Here is an 18,044-nt window from a genome sequence, read left to right as displayed (position 1 = left end):
TGTGGAGAGTTGAAGAGGGCGAGAAATGCAACGTTTTGTTTCTACATTCTTACAGTAAGGTGGATTTAAGCCACAGGATGCTATTTTATTGAGATTTTTTCGTCAATTTTTGGATTGGAGTTATACTTCCTGTTGGTTTTATTGTGACGTATTCACAGGCATCCATAAAAATACTAGATTCGCTCTTTAAATTATATCCATCTGACGATAGATACGATAGACGACCGCCTGTAGAGTTTGGTAGTTTCCATAGTACACAAAATTTAACAAAACATTTCTATCTTTTTATGTTATACCGAGTTTTATATCCATTAATAATAAAGTTTTCTATTTACTTTCACAATCGATAAAAAATGCAAATATTCATAGGAAATTTGACATACTGCGCTGTCTTTGTGACTGCAAGTCGTATGTGTGGGAAAATTATTTGAAAAATGAGAAAAATGTTTCATTCTCGTTTCAAGTCTAAGTAGAACCATTCCACTTAGAAATTTTGTTCCGTGAAGTTAAAAGTTTAAAATATGAAAACTTTAGCATTGCAGTGATGTACTGTAGAGTTCCAGTTATAGAAACGCTTATTATTTTCAGATTACATTTCTGCCACGTAACATAATTAAATTACAAATACAAAGCAAATCTTTCACTTTCTAAATAGCTTGCGCAACGTTAAATTCTGCTTATGAAAATTACCGGTCGAATAATTTATATAATTGTCATGAAGAGTCTCAGCGCAGTTTGGAACAAACTTTCAGAGGAAAGTCACTGAAAAATAAAGGCGATTTTTCAAAAGTTAGTTATTTTTTAAACTAGCAGGGTGTTAAACCTTTTTTAATAAAACAATTTTAGGTGTTAAACCAATTCTGTCGTGCAATTTCTTCGTGTGAATGTCAACAATGGCGGAATCGACTCCTTCAAGTTCTTTGGAAGGCAATGAATAGAATGAAATGAGCGAACAAGCCCAACCAGTTCGTGTTACGTTTGATGATGTGTCAACAGCTCAGTCAAGAATCCGAGGTAGCGTGCCTCAAACTCCTTGCGAGGTAACATAATGTTGCGAATTTTATAAAATAACAAATTTAAACAAAACTTCACTGTCAAAAAAAACTCACTTTAGTATGATCAAAGAACTATGTGAAATGCAGTTTGATTACTGTCATTTAACATTTTATTTGCTTGTTGACTTTGATTGATTTTTCACTTAAATACTTATGAAATTAAGGTATCGAACATAATTTCTAATTAGATACGTTTAATTCAATTTCGTAATTATAAGCAAGTTACAAAATACCACAAAGCGGACACGTTTTACTAAGCCAATAAATCCTGGACTTATGACAATTAGTTGACGTAGTTTGTTAGACGCTTCTAAAAGATGTTTATTATACTTAGAGGTTAGAAAAATTATGGGTCAAAAATGAAGAATACTGACCAGTTACGGCCAGGGGTGGATCTAGACTTTAGCAAACGTTGCAAAAGCAACAGTCAGAATTGTCGAAAAATATCAGTCGCCAAATAATTGCATAAAACAAATTATTTTACAAATTTTGTATTCATGTGCAACGCAAGTAAATTCAATAAATTGTTAAATTGAAGCTTTTCAGTGATTAACATGAAGTATTTGCTCATAAATCAAGTAAACGCGATCACATCGTTCAAAATCACCCTGATTTGGATAATGCTGAACTCGCCACAGTATGTTGCTTAATTTAGCGAAGTTTGGCTACTGTCAGGCTTGCTTAACCAATCACATTGCTAATTGTGGCAACAGTCGAACGATGCTTAGCCAATCATATCACAAATCACGGCAACAGTGGCAAAAGTTCGATACCATTGCGTAATTTGCTTTATATAACTTAATTTTTGGTGTATGTACAACTTATTTAAGCTTTTTTGGCAACATTCACAATGTCATTTCACGAAACGTTAAAACGACATTTGTTAAATAAACCGTTTTCCTTTAAGGCAAAGGCCACAATGAATGTGATTTTATCACTTCAGCAAGAGTGCAATAGAATCATTGCAGCTAAAATGAGTAAGGCTAGAGTCGGCGACACACATGTTCATATATGCCAATTTTCCAAACTGCAGTTCCCTAGAAATAAGGAATTACGCTGCATAAATCACACACAGTGAAGTAAATTGATAAATAATACGTACCAAGCTGGATTTCACATGAAATTCGACAAATTTTGTAACTGACTCGACTTTACGATGCTCTTTTTGCCACTGTGCAAATGAATTGTTATTGTGTCATATTTTCCAATAAATTTGTACTGTAGATTTTCTGCAGACTCAAAGGCTCTATGATTTCTTATTGCACATGCCTTAAATGTTTCATTTATATTTATTTCAATTGAGTGGTTTGTTTCATAACATGTAGTTGAATTCATTTGTCATTTCCAACATCTGCGGCAGTGATATGGACAAACCCAAGAGCATTTGAACTTTAAATTTAAATGTCAAATGATTCATTCCTGGATTTGATTATTGTCTATATGGCTTCTACTGTATGGATTGATTATTTATATAAATGCGGATATTCTAATGTAAGTAATGATTGTGGTTGTATCATAATGCATAGTTTTAAAGGACATGATTTTGAGGCAGATGCATATCATGTGTCTTCCCTGTGAAATTGAAGTAAATGTATTGCTGTCATAACTTATAAACTCTTTAAAAGATAATGTTTTATTTTTATGTCATTTGCTAATTTGCACTTATTCCATTGTATGTCAAAATTTAGGACTTCCGGTTATGGCAATTTCTTTATTATTCGTGGTCCATTGCAATGTATGGTGAAGAAACCTTAGTCTCCTGTCTTTGATGCATTACAAGCATTGAATTGTTTATGGAGATGCCTTATTATTCTTCCCACTCCTTTCACTGAACATTAGCATAAGCAGGGTGCATTTTTTTTTGTAAGGAAAATACCTTTGCCATGTATTTATCTAATGCTCCACTTCATTGTATGTTGAAAAAGATCCAATTGAAGCTATTTTTGACGAGCTTTGTAGAAAGGCTTACGTGATAAGCACTGCAAACTTTCCATATTTGTTTCCAAATTTGCAGAAAATTGCTATTTCGACCATATTAAATTTCAAAATGTCCCGGGGGAGGTTAACCCTAGAACTCTAAACGGGGAGTCGTTTCGCTACAGTCATGCAATTTTCTGGTTCACCCTGAATTATGCATAATGCAACATGAAACATATCTAGTATAAGTTCTTTAAAGTCAAAACTAAACATCACAAATTCCACAGGCATTAGGGCGAAGAGGAAATTGGACTTTCGCCAACGCAATTACTGTTGCTAAAGTTACAGATTTTTTGTTAAAGATTTTGTGGAGATTTGAAGAGGGCGAGAAATGCTTTTCTATATGAAAAACGAAATTTTTTACAACGTTTTGTGTTTAAATTCTTACAGTAAGGTGGATTCAAGCCAAAGGATGTTTCTTTTTCTTGAGACTTTTTTCTAAAATTTAGATTGGAGTTATATTTCCTGTTAGTTTATTGGTGACTTCTTTGCAGGCATCCAACGTCTCAACTTAGGATAAAAGTAGCGTAGCCCAAAATGTTAGGGTTTGTGATTTAGCCATCTGCCTTCCTTAGTATATATTGACTTACACCTACAATTAGAAATATCACCGATAACTAAACGAAATCATTTAATGTTCAACGTCAATGTCTACAGCCTACGATCTATCTTACAACGGTTGAATTACTTTTATTTATACGACATATTAAGTAAGGATATATTTTTGTTCTTTAGAAAATATGGGTACATTATAAATAACGGAAAACTATTTGGAACTATAAAAAATATTGTCATCCCTGCACATAAATGCCTTTTAAAATAATCATTTAGTTTTTCACACTTGACTTAATTATTTACAAATGACAGAAAGGATACGAGAGCATATCCTACGTAAATTCCTTATAAAATAAAAAATTGAGCAAAAATGTCACTGTCAAAAGGACACCCATAATATGATGTATAAAGTATGCGAAAAGTAGTTTATGTGCTGTCGTTGATTTTTAATAATTCTTTATTAAATACGTATCAACTTAAAGTATAGAACACAAGTTCTAGTAACATAAGTTTGTTCAATTTCATTTTTATCAGTAATTTGCAAAATATCACAAAGAAAACACGTTTTATTGAGAAATTAATCATGGACTTGTCACAATAAGTCAATCTTTTGACGTAAGACGCTTATAAAAAGGTGTTAAGGTTAGAGGTTAGAAAAATTGTGTATGGAATTGGGAGATCAAGAGTTCTAACTAGTTACATGTAAAAAATCGTTAAACACTCATGTTGCTAGGACTTAAAAAAAGCATCATATTCCACAGGCATTAAGGCGTAAGGAAAAAGGTTGTTTATTAACTTCCGACTAAACAATAGAGCTAAATAGTCATAAGTTATAAAAAATGCTCTCATAGGACTTTGAAAACTTCTTTTAGGTGAAAACATTAAAATTTTCATTTTTAACTTTAAGTAGTTAATCATCAAATGATTTCGCAATAAATGTTGACTATCGCTCGTACTAATTTCTTTCAAAAATGCTTCAAAAAAATGTAGTCAATGATGATTCTAATTGGCATGCACGTTTGACTGATGGAAATTGTTCGACTAGTGCAGATCTTCAAAAACACAATTTTCTATCATCTTTGCAGTACTCAAAAATGTCTGATGCACTGGGCATGGAAGTGTATTTCAAAAAAAATTACCTTTTACCCACTGGAAGGTTTGTAAAATATGTTAACTGAGCAATCTACAGTGAGAAATGGCGAAGTTCTATTTACTAACGATGAATCACGTTTTTCCAGTTTTAAGGAAAGAGGAGTAAGAAATGCACTAGAAATGCTATCTGATGTATGGTGAAATCACTCTTTGTAATAAAATATATATATATATACATCATATAAACACATTCTCTTTATATGGATACATATACCTCTCTAATTTACATAACATTCCTTAATACGATTACCACTTTCTCTCTCTACTTCATGCATCACTGTATAATACAATATCTACCATCTAATTTACGTATCCTTCTTTAAAAAACATTCTCCTTGCCTATCCTCATCTTAGGATCAAAAAAGAAAAGGGGTGATAGCTGCCTCAGATGGAAACCACGCCTTTGCTCTTTCATACCACGGGCAACAACTAGGCATTCCAGTCACGATTGTCATGCCAGAGAATGCACCAATTAACAAAATTGCATCGTGTGAAAAATACGGCGCCACTGTACACGAGCAAGGGACGGATCTCCTTGATGTAAGTTGAAAAATTAGTCATTGCTTCTAAACGTTAGCCTAAAACTTGAGGAAAAGATTCTTTGACGTTTTGATGTTGCATGAGAAGATTTTGACATAAAAAATTTCTTGCTCCTCTGCCTTTGAGCTTAAGTGCTTATATGAATAAAACGTCAGACATGAAAAATTAGATGAACATATAAAAATAAAAAAATATACGAATATTTACAGAATTACTCTAGAATACACTAGTGCATGTAAAAATATCTTAAGATGTCCTTGTGTGTTTGCAAATATAGTAATAAAGGAAGTAAGAAGACAACTGTTAACTGCTATTTTATCACTTTCTAATTTACTATAATTTGTTTGGAGCATGTTAGCTATTTTTACTGTGAGCAAACACTGTTGAAATATAATTTTTAATAGTATCTCTTCTATGTTTTCACTCGTGAAACTCTAGTTAAACATTTTATGTAATTACAACCCTTTAAACGAGGGACGTATAGCAAAATGTTTTTGTGTAGTTTTGACCTTCATGTTGTATTTACATAAACCGAAACGCAACTATTTGAATATTCGCAAATTCAATACATATTCTCTTAATAGTCAGAAAACTTTGCCCTGAAAAAAGCTGCGACTAATGAATTGCAATACATCAACAGGTATATGTGATGCATAACTACAGCAAACATTTTTTACAAGGAGATTCTCACTATGGCATAAAATAGCAAAATTTCCATCTTAGAAACGTGATCAAAAAATATTTAACAAGTAAGACGACGAATAAATATTTGTTGTGAATTTTTATCATAAAAGTTGTGTAGTAGAAGATCTGCAAGGTCTCAGAAGGATCAATTCAGATAATGCTCACTGTACTTAGGGTGTTTGATTACTTTCAGAAATTGATATTTTCTGACTACTCATTGATTTAAATTTATTTATAAGATGCGACGATCCCAGCATCATTGCAGGAGCCGGAACAATGGGTCTGGAGATTATACAACAAGTAAAAGATGTTGATGCTGTCATTATTCCTGTAGGTGGTGGCGGGCTGATTGCAGGTGTTGCCGTGGCAGTGAAGGAGCTAAGTCCAAAAACCCTTGTCATAGTGAGTAAATGATATAGTGCTAAAGTAGAGAATATTTGATGGGTATTCTTGAATTTTTATCCAACTTCAAAGTTCAAAGAGTGTAAAAATTAACAAGGCGTTATTAATTTATAGGGTGTCGAATCGGAGCGCTGTGCAAGTTTTACTGCTGCAATGAACGGTGAACCAGTAAAAATAGGTGTGAATCAGGCGATAACTTTGGCTCCTGGTAAATTATTGACCTTTTATAAATATCATTGGTTGAGAGTTAATAATCAGCAAAGCACTTATATCATCGGCCGGGTAAATTGTTGATTTGACTGTTCTATTATTGGCTAACGGCAAATAATTGACGTGATTGTAATATCATTGGCTGACGATGTATTGATGATATTGGCTTTTGGTAAATCATTGATTGAAAAGAAACATAATTGGGCGATCAGCATGGCTAAATGTAAGATTATTGGTAAAAGGTTTTTTATTTAAATTGAAGGAGGACGCAGTTTGTAATTTATAGGGCATTGAATCAGAGCAATGTCCAAGTTTTACTGCAGCAAAAAATAAGGGTGAACTAGAAAAGGTAGATGTAAATAAGGAGATAACATTGGCTTATGGTAAATTATTGACTTTCTTTTCTAATGTCATTACAGATAACAATAAATTATTAACGTAACTATAATGTAGTTGGTGAACAGTAAATCAATGACTTATCATTGGGTGATAGCTTTATAATGATGTAACTGCGTTTTAATTGGCTACTAGAAAATCCTAAAACAACTGTAAGATTGTATTGGCTTTTTATAAATCATTGAATAAAAAGAAACATCGTTTGGGGGTAGGAATCGTTAAATCAAAGACTAACTGTTAGATAATTAGAGCGCCACTGAAGCATAACCGGCTAACTGCTTAATTTTAACGTTATATCATCTTTAAATCATAAGAAATAGTTAAATCATCCTTTCAAAATCTTATTCTTTTGCAGGTTTATGCGTTTCAAAAGATAGCATAAATGCCTTTCATACAGCAGAACCTCACATTGATAGAATGATCACAGTACAGTAAGTATTGACAAAGAAATAAAGAATAGTTTAACACATGATATTATATTTACTTTTCATTTATGCATGCAGTTTCATGAAATTCAATGCGTGCCTATCATCAAAGGGCTTAAACCTGCTCCAGTGCTTCATCTTCAGTTATTTACACCTTTTAAACATAATGTTTCTGTTTATTTTATACGCAAGGCTCTTTAGCATGACAGCAAGTTTTACAGTTTAATTTACTTATCATAGTTTTTCAGTTCTTTCAAAAATGTTTTCTATAGGTTTTTCATATGTAATATTCTCATTATAGCATACTTTAAAGCACATGTTCGTAGATGTAGGGCTTCCAGGTTAGTAGAATCCTGGCAAGGACTATTGGTGTCGAAACGTCAGTCAATATCAACAACAGCAGTCCTTCTCACAACTCAACTAACCTGGTCGATTTACATATACAAACATGTAATAATACTCCCGGCTTCAAACCATTTACTTTTTTTTTCAAAAAAGGTTTATTTTTTCTCCAGAAAATGCTTAAATTATTTAAATATTCCATGTTTTGTAAAAGTTATAATAAAATAGAGTTACTAAGGAAGAGTAAATAGTTGAACTTTGTACTAAATTACTTAATTTACTACACAGTGAAGATTACATCGCACTAGCTGTACTACGATTGCTCGAGGAAGAGAAAGTTACAATTGAAGGTGCTGGTGCAGTTGGTCTTGCTGTCTGCCTTACAGAACAAGTGCCCGAACTAAAAGAGAAAAAGTAGGTGTAATTTTTTTAAGATTTATAAAAAAGTCTATTGTTGAGTATTTTCCTCTATCGATTTCCGTTTTTTCAAAAGAGAAAAAGCCGTTGAATGTCAAAATAGTGTCTTTATTAGGATTAATCTAATGTTGAAACTTAAGTCCTCATATACTCCAGTCTTGTGTCTTCATCTTGAGTGGTCTGATGCTGAAATTTGAGTTTTTATATATTCTGCTTTAGTATCTTGATCAGGAGTGATCTGTGCATGGTAAAATATATATAGTAAAGGGTAATATGATACAGTTATAGCTTATGTGGATTTGAGTTTATTATGTATAAATATTTCAATAAAGTATTGGTTTGAAGAAATGATGAGTGTGTTTAGATACTGAGTATAGTGTTAAAACTTGAACGTTATGAATAATGTAAGTTGTTTTAATGTGAAATGCTTTTCTGCTTTTAAGTGAGATCAAAATCAAATTGGTGTGTCACCAATGAAGAGAATTAGAGATAGGATCTTTGAATGAAAAGTAATTTTTTATTTTGGACGAAGTGAAAATTTGTTGGTAATGTTTGAAAATTAGACCGATAGCGTAGACGACGGTGCACCAAACACAAGGGTTTGTTCTAATATTACACTAAAAGTAATAATCTGAAGCTATAATAAATTATAAAATATATGAATGATGGTACTATTTTACTTAAGATAAATCCATCCCAATGCTTACTTACATTTGTGCCACATAAAATATATCTCATTTTCTGCACAATTCAAGAGCTTTCCCTGAGCCTCTTGCTTGAAAACAGTAACTGATAATGATCTCAAGCTCAACGTTATGAATAATCAATTACTTTATATAATATAAATAAAGCAAAACCAAACTTAATGGAGCAATAATGTTTGTAAGTCTGCGTTGTGTGTGTCGTGAATGATGTTTGATAAATGTAGTTTGAAGTCGAGTTTGTATGGGTTATTACCAGTTGACGGTCGTGGTTGTTGTATCACAAGTTTTGGTGTTTACTTTGCAATTAGTATTTGATGTTTACTTCGCAATTTTTTCTCAGGTATCTTTTGACATTTCTGTTTATGAAGGGGACATGTAGTGGGAAAGAATCGCCTAATAGAAGAGATTTGATGCTCATCATCTTGTTTTAAAATCATTGACACTGCAGAAACTACATTTTCATTTAAAATTAAAGCACCACTTCAAATTGTTAAAACTAACCCAATATGTATATATATTCATCATTAATTCAAACCAATATTATATTGCATTATTCAATATCTACTATTTGGCAATAATGTCACTTCTGCCAAAATAAAGCGCTTTGATTGACTTAGAAGCATTTTTGGCGGTCCATTGTTTTCTGTAATGTATCACGGTCCAAAAAATGTATTTTCTAGAGTCAAATGTAAACAAACTTCGGTCAGATATTTCTCCGTAAAAACCTCGAGCCCTTTTAATAAGGGCTTAATAATCTACTTACATTTGCCCTAACTATCACTGTATAATATTACTATATATATCATGTATTGTATACAATATATCCTTGACTTAAAGATGGCATCACAAGAAGTCGAAGCATGTTTTTTAACTTGTCGTATCGTTATACATGCATTATAAATAATTCTTTTACAAAGTTGTGCTAAAACTTAATTCCTTATTTACTCTAATGTAGTTTCTTCATTAGAAGTGATCTCCTGTTAAAACTTTTATCTTTTTATAATCTAGTCTAATATTTGCTTCCAGACTAGTTTGATATTAAAATTTGAGTGTTTATGTTACTGCAGTCTAGACTATTTGTTGGGAGTAATCTGATGTTGAAATTTGTGATATTATATACTCCACTCTAGAATGTGTAATGTTTCGATCACGATAGATATGTTTTTGAGTTATTGTGTATTTGATTGATGCCCCTTAATTTACAAGAAACTTTTTTGAAAAAAATGAATATAACGCTCTAATGTCGTGTTTAGGGTTGTCATTGCTCTTTGTGGTAGGAACATTGATTCAATTGTGTTGGGAAGGTGTTTGGATCGTGGCCTGGCCGCTGATGGTCGTTTGGTGCGTTTCGTGGTCACAGTAAGTGACAGACCTGGAGCGATAGCTGATGTCACTCAACTGGTGGCCAGTGTTGGAGCAGACGTTAAAGATATTTTCTACGAAAGAGCTTGGTGGCTTTCAAGTGCATTCAGCGTCCAGGTAATGCACTGCATGATCAGCATAGGGATATTTTATATATAAAATGTGTAACTATATTACATCAATTTGATCTTCGTGTATAAGTACTTACTTTATAGTGAGGATGGTACATAAGAAATCAATGTACATGATCTCCCAATTTGTACAAAATTTCAGCTTATAATTTCGATACCTCCTTCCTGTATCATATGTAGTTCAAGATTGTGGCCAGGGTACGAGACCGTAATCATGGAAAAAAACTCAAAGAAGCTTTGATTTCAAATTACAGCAAGGAAGAAGTGAATTGGCCTTCTTTCGATAACGGTTTGCAATGATAATGTTAAAAACATTTTACTTAATTTACAAACAGTCAAAGATTGGCACCTATAAATTATATCAATGCCATGACTAGTTATCATATAACAGTAAGCACTATTGTAAACATAAAAAGATTTTTTCAGCATGCGATCTTCAGGAAGGGGACTTCACGCTTTCCACCAATCACACCTTACATAATATCTTAATCATATGAGATGTTTTGGTATTTACATTAATTTTCTGTAATTTAAGTTTAATTGCATTATCGTAGGTTCTGGTGAAGGGGAATATTTGCGTTATCAATCAGATAAGAGGGATAATGATGTTGACATCGCTGCCAAGCCTTCTGAGAAAGTGCCAAGTAAGTTGTAGAATTTTATAAAAAGACAGTACTATGAAAATCTTAAAATGCTGTGTTAAACGCAGAATACGAGCAACAATATATAACCTAATATGTTATTTATAAATTTACTATGTCAATTAAATTCTAAAATTTCAAGTTAATGAAACTTTTTAAATGTCATTTGTTAACAAACTTGTTTTAATTGGATATTTTATATCTAATTGTACATTTCAAATAACTGTATTCTTGTAGATTCTGAAAAAAAAGGAATGTTTGCTATATCATTTAGATACGAATAATGATGTTGACTTCACTGCCGAGCTTTCCAGAAAAAGGCCAAGTAAGTAATAGAATTTTGTTAAGACTCTACTTTGAGAATCTTAAAATTATTTTAAACTTAGAATACGAACAACAATTTATAGTCTAATATGATGTTTATAACTATATTTGCAACAAGATTCTAAAATGTCTAGTTAATGAATCATTTAACATTTCATTTGTAAGTGAAAATGTTTTAACTGTGTATTTTATCATGACACAAGACGGCGTTTTTACAGTTGCTAAAATTATGCAAAATACCACATAATATTTTCTCTTATTATCACTGCAATGTTGTTGCAAATGCAATCTTGATTGTGATTGGCTAAGGCCTGCAAATAATTCACCATGTCTTGCCACCTGTTATAACTGTTCAAATGAAAAGTGTAGACAAAAAAGCATAAGGCGGATTTTTCTCGAGATTTACAAGCGTTTTAAATACAGTTGTTGCTCAATTCATTAAGAATAAGGACGTAAAAAACGCACCAAAAGAGCTACACTGTCGGTCGAGAGAGATTTTATTAGGTATAAAAAAGAAAAAGAGGAAGTTGAACTGCAAAAAAATCATTGTTACAGCACGTAAACTTTATGGCTTCCATACGAAATAGTTTGAACGATTCTGCATTTATAATTGTATAATAAAACAATTATTAATTTCAGTTTTTGCCTGATATCAAGAATTGTAACCTTGACCATAATTGAATAATTGTTGGTCAACTACCTGCAATTCATTCTCGATATTTGTAGGTATGATGTCATATCAAACAATTATTCTACGAGGTTGAGTATCAGCTTCGTATCATAACATTGACCGAGGTCTGAATGATTCTTGATACCATGCGATGGCCGAATTCAACAATTGTTTTATCAATCACCTCAACTAAATGAAATATTACTAAAAGTAGAGAATGTATAATATTTTTAAGCCCACGCCAATTTGTCCTAGCCAAACAGTTTTTTCAAGTTCTTCTCGATTAAATATGCTGTAAAATTGTTCAAAACCACCTTCGTCGTATTTTTAGTGTTTTCTGCATCCTTTTTGCTCAAAAAGCATTTGCTTATCGAATTTTAGAACAGTAGAAAATACTGCCATCATTTGAGTTTTCAAAACAAGCTTTTGATGGCGTCAATAATTGTAGAAACTTCTACTTCTAAATATGTTGTCATACCTACATATATCGAGAATTATCAGCAGTTAATTGACTAACATAGTCGCCTTGTTTAAATAGTGAATGAGGGTAAAGATTGGGTTTCGGAGAAAAATTTTAAAATAGTTTAAGCACAGAAAGGTAAAAGTTAAACAGTAATTGCAAAAACGTAAAGGTTAATTATGGCGCATGTTGCTTAAGCTTACAAATCCCAGGAAAATTAGCCAAACCTTCATGAACGCTAGGCATCCAAATTGCGGATTATTTCATGCTATTTTATGCATAACTTTATTGATCGCATTTATGCATAAGTTATAAGAATTATAAAATGACGTTTAAAATCGAAACATTTAAAATAAACTGCGATTTGAATGCTAAGTGCTCGCATATTTATCAGCCAGATTTCCCAAAACTCGGACCATAATTTAACTCTAGGTTTTCTAATTGCATCTTAACTGCGATGTTTTTTTGCTGTAGGCTGCCAACTGTTTCAAACTGCCTCTCGGAAAACAATTTTACATTAAAATGTTATTATTTCTTAATTAAACAATTATTACTTCATTATTTGCAGTAATTCAGTGTCAGATGAACGATTTGTAGTGTGACTTCCTATTTTCATTGAAGACTAGTTTGATGGTTATTACTACAGAATAATTTGACAAGATTGGGAAATTTTTGTTCAGTAATTTTAATATTGTCATTTGTGTGATATGTTGGTAGCTGAACAATACAGTACAGCTAAATCTTTTCTTAAAAGACTTATATTAGAACACGTTTTCAGCTGTTACTAAAAAAAACAAAAAACACACACACAATGTAGAAACGTTAACAAAATCAAAAAGAACAGCATAACGTTTATTGTTTCAATTTACATATGACTCTCATCAAAAATTATTGGAAAGAAACACAGAAGCAATACATGTAACTCATTATATCACAAAAAAATTTGTGTCTAGACACACCATTAATTTTAAAGTTTACGCTATCTTACAATATTAACAGATTTGATTGCATATCTGAGAATATTTAGCATATTTAATCGTTGATGGTGCGTTTTTTGCTAAAATGTATAGTATCGAATTTATGTGTGCTCAGTTAAGGAATTTTGAGCTAATATTATGTATTTTATTTTATTTGTTTACTAAAGTATAATAATTTTATGTCCGTTTTAAGAATTGCAGTCGCAAGAGTGGAAATACATAGGTGAATCAGCAAAACATAAAAAAATGTTTTCTGAAATGATCAAACATTGGCCGAAAGCGAGAGAAGGTAAAAAAAGTGGGAGATGTGCGTGTGATTTTCTTAAACGAGTTTTGCATTGGCAGAGGAAGCGATGGAAGCCGTGTTTTTCTTGGACTGAGAAAGGATGGTTACGGCAAGGCAGTGAAACGAATATTTCGAGATAACTGTATTGATCTAGCTCATCAAGAAAAGAAAATTTTGAATGAATTCAACGCAAAGAAGTCAAAATATGTTGTGAATTATTCCTACTTAGAAGAGGATGTTGGAACGGAATATGTCTATTTAATATTAGACTTATGCGAAGAATCATTGGAGAGTTTTGTGAAGTTTTCTACTTTGCCTGATCTTCGGCAAAATGCATCACTTACAGTACTGACTATAGACAACGGCTTACATTAGAAAGTTGGTATACCAACTTGGAACAAACCCCCCCCTGAACAGATCACAGCAATTACCGGCACCTTACAAACGACTTATTCACAATACAAACAAACGATCAACTAAAAAACACTACACTTCAAACTAATTCACAATGACAATACACAATTGACACCCAAACATTACAACTAAAGAACGTTGCTTGATGATTTTCCGAGTTTGAAGTAAACCATATTGCCGTTTATTCATGAATAAGAAAACAAAACGGAAAATTTGTTTCTTCACCATTCAATTCTTTATATTTGCCCAATACTGTATTCATGTTTACTTTACATGTGTGAGTTACTTCATTCAAGCTAATGTTATATGTACGAAACTAACACTTCAATAAAAGAAATCAAAAAAATATAGTTAGAAATTTTTCTAATGGTTTTAGCTCACTGGATTGTATTGGGTAGTCTTCTAGAAATACCGCTTTACATCTTGATGAAATGCTGTTAAACATAAAAGTTGTTTAAATCCCTTTTCAGAGGCTAAAGGAATTTTGGATATCTTTAATGAACGCATGAAATATGATCGTTGTTTATTAAAAACATTACCGAGAGAAATATATCTTGATTTAGATGATTTCCCAGAAAAACTGGTATTTGTTGGCATTAATGTATGTATCTCTTTTTAGTGGAAACAGTTCATTTTAGGGGCTCATTTTAAGGGTTTTGTCAATTTTGAAGTTAAGTGCATAGAGAAATTGCTTTTGAAAAGTTGTTTTTGTTGTGAAGTAATGCTTCGTGAATACCAGCTACCGGGCTTATGTGACGGCACTGTGTTTTTAAAGCATGCGATACAAGAAGTTAAATTTGCAATAGGATTAGGTCTGCAGTGATGATTAGCATTTAAAAGCCTTATGGGAGTTAATTTGAAAGAAAAAAATGGAATTCCCGCTGGCGGAAAATTGTGATTTTTATGAACTTTATTTGTAAAGAAATACTTCTTCATTTCACCACTGAAAGATTCGTACAACATATCTTTTGAAAGGTAAAGAAATAGACTTAACAAAGGTGCAAAAACCAAACAACTTTTTCAAATATATTCAGTGTTATTGAACCCCAAATTTTAATTGAAATTTTTTGATACACCATGTACATAATGATAAATTCTACAAAATATAAGTTCGCATCAATAAATTAATTATAAATTTAGCTGATTAATTTATCATTTATCAGCCTCGTGGTTACTATGTTTTAAGACAACCTTCCTTAGAGTTTGAAGGACCAGGGTTTAAATGAGTGTCTCCAATATAAGGACCTTGACATTTCAACTGTCAGGGAAACTAAATTCTAAAAACTATCCCCCAAAAATTTAAAAATTCAGGCTTCAGTTCTCGCATTGAAGATGAAGATCTTATCGTAATTACTAGCATGAAATATTGAAAACTTATGTTGTCATACACGAAAATTCGCGCAAAACACATTTTTTAATGATCTCAAATTTTGTAGTTATTGCTTACTGAATTTGGGGTCGAGTTTAGAATTAAACAAGCAAGGATTTCACACGTTTCTCTAAACTTATAGCAACAATTAGAACAACATTTGGCTTTCGATGATTAACAATCGTAAATATAGCCAATAAGGGGCTGTTTACATGATCCCGGCTAAAGGAGATTCAGTGAGGCGTAAAATCATTTCAACACATTGAAAAGAGTCGAAACTTCAAGCGTAAAAATTACAACTAATTGTTAATCGCGCAAGTAATGCCTATTGTAATTCTCAAATAAGGCCAAATTTGTTGTTCGATTTTGAATGTTATGCGTATAGTAATTAAATCAAAATAATATAAAAGTGCTGAAGAACATTCATCTGATGATGGGTATTAAATCTTTTCCATTTGCCAAAATCATTTAACGCTTTGCTGAATCCCGGCTACCCGGGATCATGTAAACAGCCCCTAAATTTTATCGTATTGTAACTGAACACCTGTAAATATATATATATATATAAGTTTGAAAATTTGTAATCATGGCATTGAATAGATAAAAGATAAAAGTTTCACCGGATTTTTAATTGATTTTTATTGAGCTTTCGACTCGTTGCTTCGAGCCTTCATCAGAATGAGGATATTTATTGACACGTGCTTTTTGCTTGGAGACGTTTAGAGCGTCTAATTGGATAAGTGGGTGGATTAATGTGATTGGATGGGGTGAAATGCGTTGCCATGGGTTTTGGTGTATTTTTAATCGGTAGGATTCGTTGTTGAAAAATATCCTCATTAAATATCCTCATTATATATCCTCATTCTGATGAAGGCTCGAAGCAACGAGTCGAAAGCTCAATAAAAATCAATTAAATATCCGGTGAACTTTTATCTTTTATGTATATATATATATATATATACAAAGTGTATAACAATGTGCCCTCCCGGCTATCACCATAGTAAAATGGCGACTCCTGCACTTGGGACACAGGACGTACGGTTACACATTGTATGGATTTTATTGTAGAGTCACCAGAGCGCTCAAACCTATATAGGTGAACAATGCATAAAGCGAATGCGGTGAACGTCTCTTTATGAGACTCTCTACGCAATCCGAGAGCGCTCAAACTGCGCAAGCGCAGCGAGCGTAATATAAGTTATAAGTATATATAAGTATATATAAGTATATATAAGTATAAGTATAAGTTATAAGTTATAAGTTATAAGTATATATATATAAGTTTGAAAATTTGTAATCCAGGCATTGAATACATAAAATCCGGAGAAACTGTTTTCTTTATATATATATATATATATATATATATATGCAAACTATGTATAAAAAATGTATATACAATGTGCCCTCCCGGCTATCACCACAGTGCAATGGTGACTCCTAGACTTGGGACACAGGACGTACGATTACACATTGTATGGATTGTATTGTAGAGTCACCAGAGTGCACAAACTATCTTTAGATATGTACAATTAACTGGCCACTTGTAAATATGTCATTCTTTCTGATGATGGTTTTTAAAAAACCGAAATATTGCAGCGTAATTGTTCGTTTTATAACTTAGTGGTTACATTATGAGTTACACTAGGTTACACTATTTGAGGTTGCAAGATGCCCTTTTACGGATCATGCTTATTTTTAACTTTTTGGTTCCAATTAGTTTTATATGTCTCTTTCGACCATTTTATCATATATATAGTTGTCCAAACTCTTAGGCTCCACATTGAAGTCATTTATGTCTTACGAGTTAGAGCAGCTAGGACCAACATATTTAGTGTTTGTATTCGATAGAAAAGGCCCAGGTTTTAGCCACACTAACTTTTTCGTCCTCTCTTAGCTTATGAACAGACCTTTTGTGTTCACTATTCAATAAAAACACAATTCAATTAGCAAAACTTTCTTTTTGTGGCAACTTATTAAAGGGCCATAATCACGTTTGCTGCTGTGGAGATTTCAAATTGACGTACGTTTCCAAGGAGGAAACAAATGTTTCTGCAAGGTGTACTTTGCAAGATTTCTAGATGTTTATTGTGGAAATATTAAAACCGAGGAGACCTTTGGAAGTAATCGAAAGATCAGGGCAAAAACATCTTTATATTTCTTTTATAAAATAACAATAATGTATTAAAGAGAAATTCAAAGCAAAGGTTTTAATATTTCCTCTAACATGTATTCATGATTGACTTGAAAATACTCTTTGATTGATTTCATTGATGAGGCTCAGCTATCAACCAATCAACAAAAGGGGTTTTATTGTTTTTATTTTATATAATGCAAATTAAAGTTGTCAGTTGTCATTCGGGGAAGAAAAGAATACGAACTTATTTCTTCCACTATTATATTAAAGTGAAATAAATAAGGAATGTTTCGAGGAGTACACACTGAAAACTAAGATGGAAACTATTTTGACGTAATTTATTATTATAGAATATAAGATTGGTAGTTGAATTTTCAGGCTTGCATTAGCTAGTTCTTGTGGAAACGACCGCATGCA

At 32.2% G+C, this 18,044-nt stretch overlaps 1 protein-coding gene across 1 annotated transcript; it reads left to right on the top strand.

The window, feature by feature from the left end:
- The first annotated feature begins 671 nt into the window (after positions 1-671).
- On the top strand, positions 672-14,035 carry LOC124449521 (L-threonine ammonia-lyase-like). The gene is made up of 14 exons (XM_047000466.1): positions 672-1,040; positions 4,673-4,743; positions 4,826-4,871; positions 5,094-5,279; positions 5,864-5,919; positions 6,203-6,365; positions 6,480-6,573; positions 7,327-7,402; positions 8,027-8,152; positions 10,113-10,338; positions 10,533-10,641; positions 10,907-10,996; positions 11,268-11,318; positions 13,618-14,035. Exons 1-14 carry the CDS (start codon positions 945-947, stop codon positions 13,848-13,850), a joined length of 1,623 nt encoding a protein of 540 aa, XP_046856422.1. The 5' UTR covers positions 672-944; the 3' UTR covers positions 13,851-14,035.
- The last annotated feature ends 4,009 nt before the right edge of the window (positions 14,036-18,044 follow it).

Source organism: Xenia sp. Carnegie-2017, unplaced genomic scaffold, assembly GCF_021976095.1.
Source record: "Xenia sp. Carnegie-2017 unplaced genomic scaffold, XeniaSp_v1 HiC_scaffold_23, whole genome shotgun sequence".
In the NCBI taxonomy this organism is placed as follows: Eukaryota; Metazoa; Cnidaria; class Anthozoa; order Malacalcyonacea; family Xeniidae; genus Xenia; species Xenia sp. Carnegie-2017.
Note: the sequence above shows the minus strand (reverse complement) of the source record. Positions and strands in the feature narration are given on the sequence as shown.

Excerpts from the sequence above, each read along its gene's own strand:
- LOC124449521 (XM_047000466.1), top strand. The coding sequence starts at position 945 with ATGAGCGAACAAGCCCAACCAGTTCGTGTTACGTTTGATGATGTGTCA. Across the intron at positions 5,920-6,202 it reads GAATTGCAATACATCAACAG|ATGCGACGATCCCAGCATCA; the intron begins GTATATGTGATG and ends TTTATTTATAAG. Across the intron at positions 6,574-7,326 it reads GGCGATAACTTTGGCTCCTG|GTTTATGCGTTTCAAAAGAT; the intron begins GTAAATTATTGA and ends ATTCTTTTGCAG.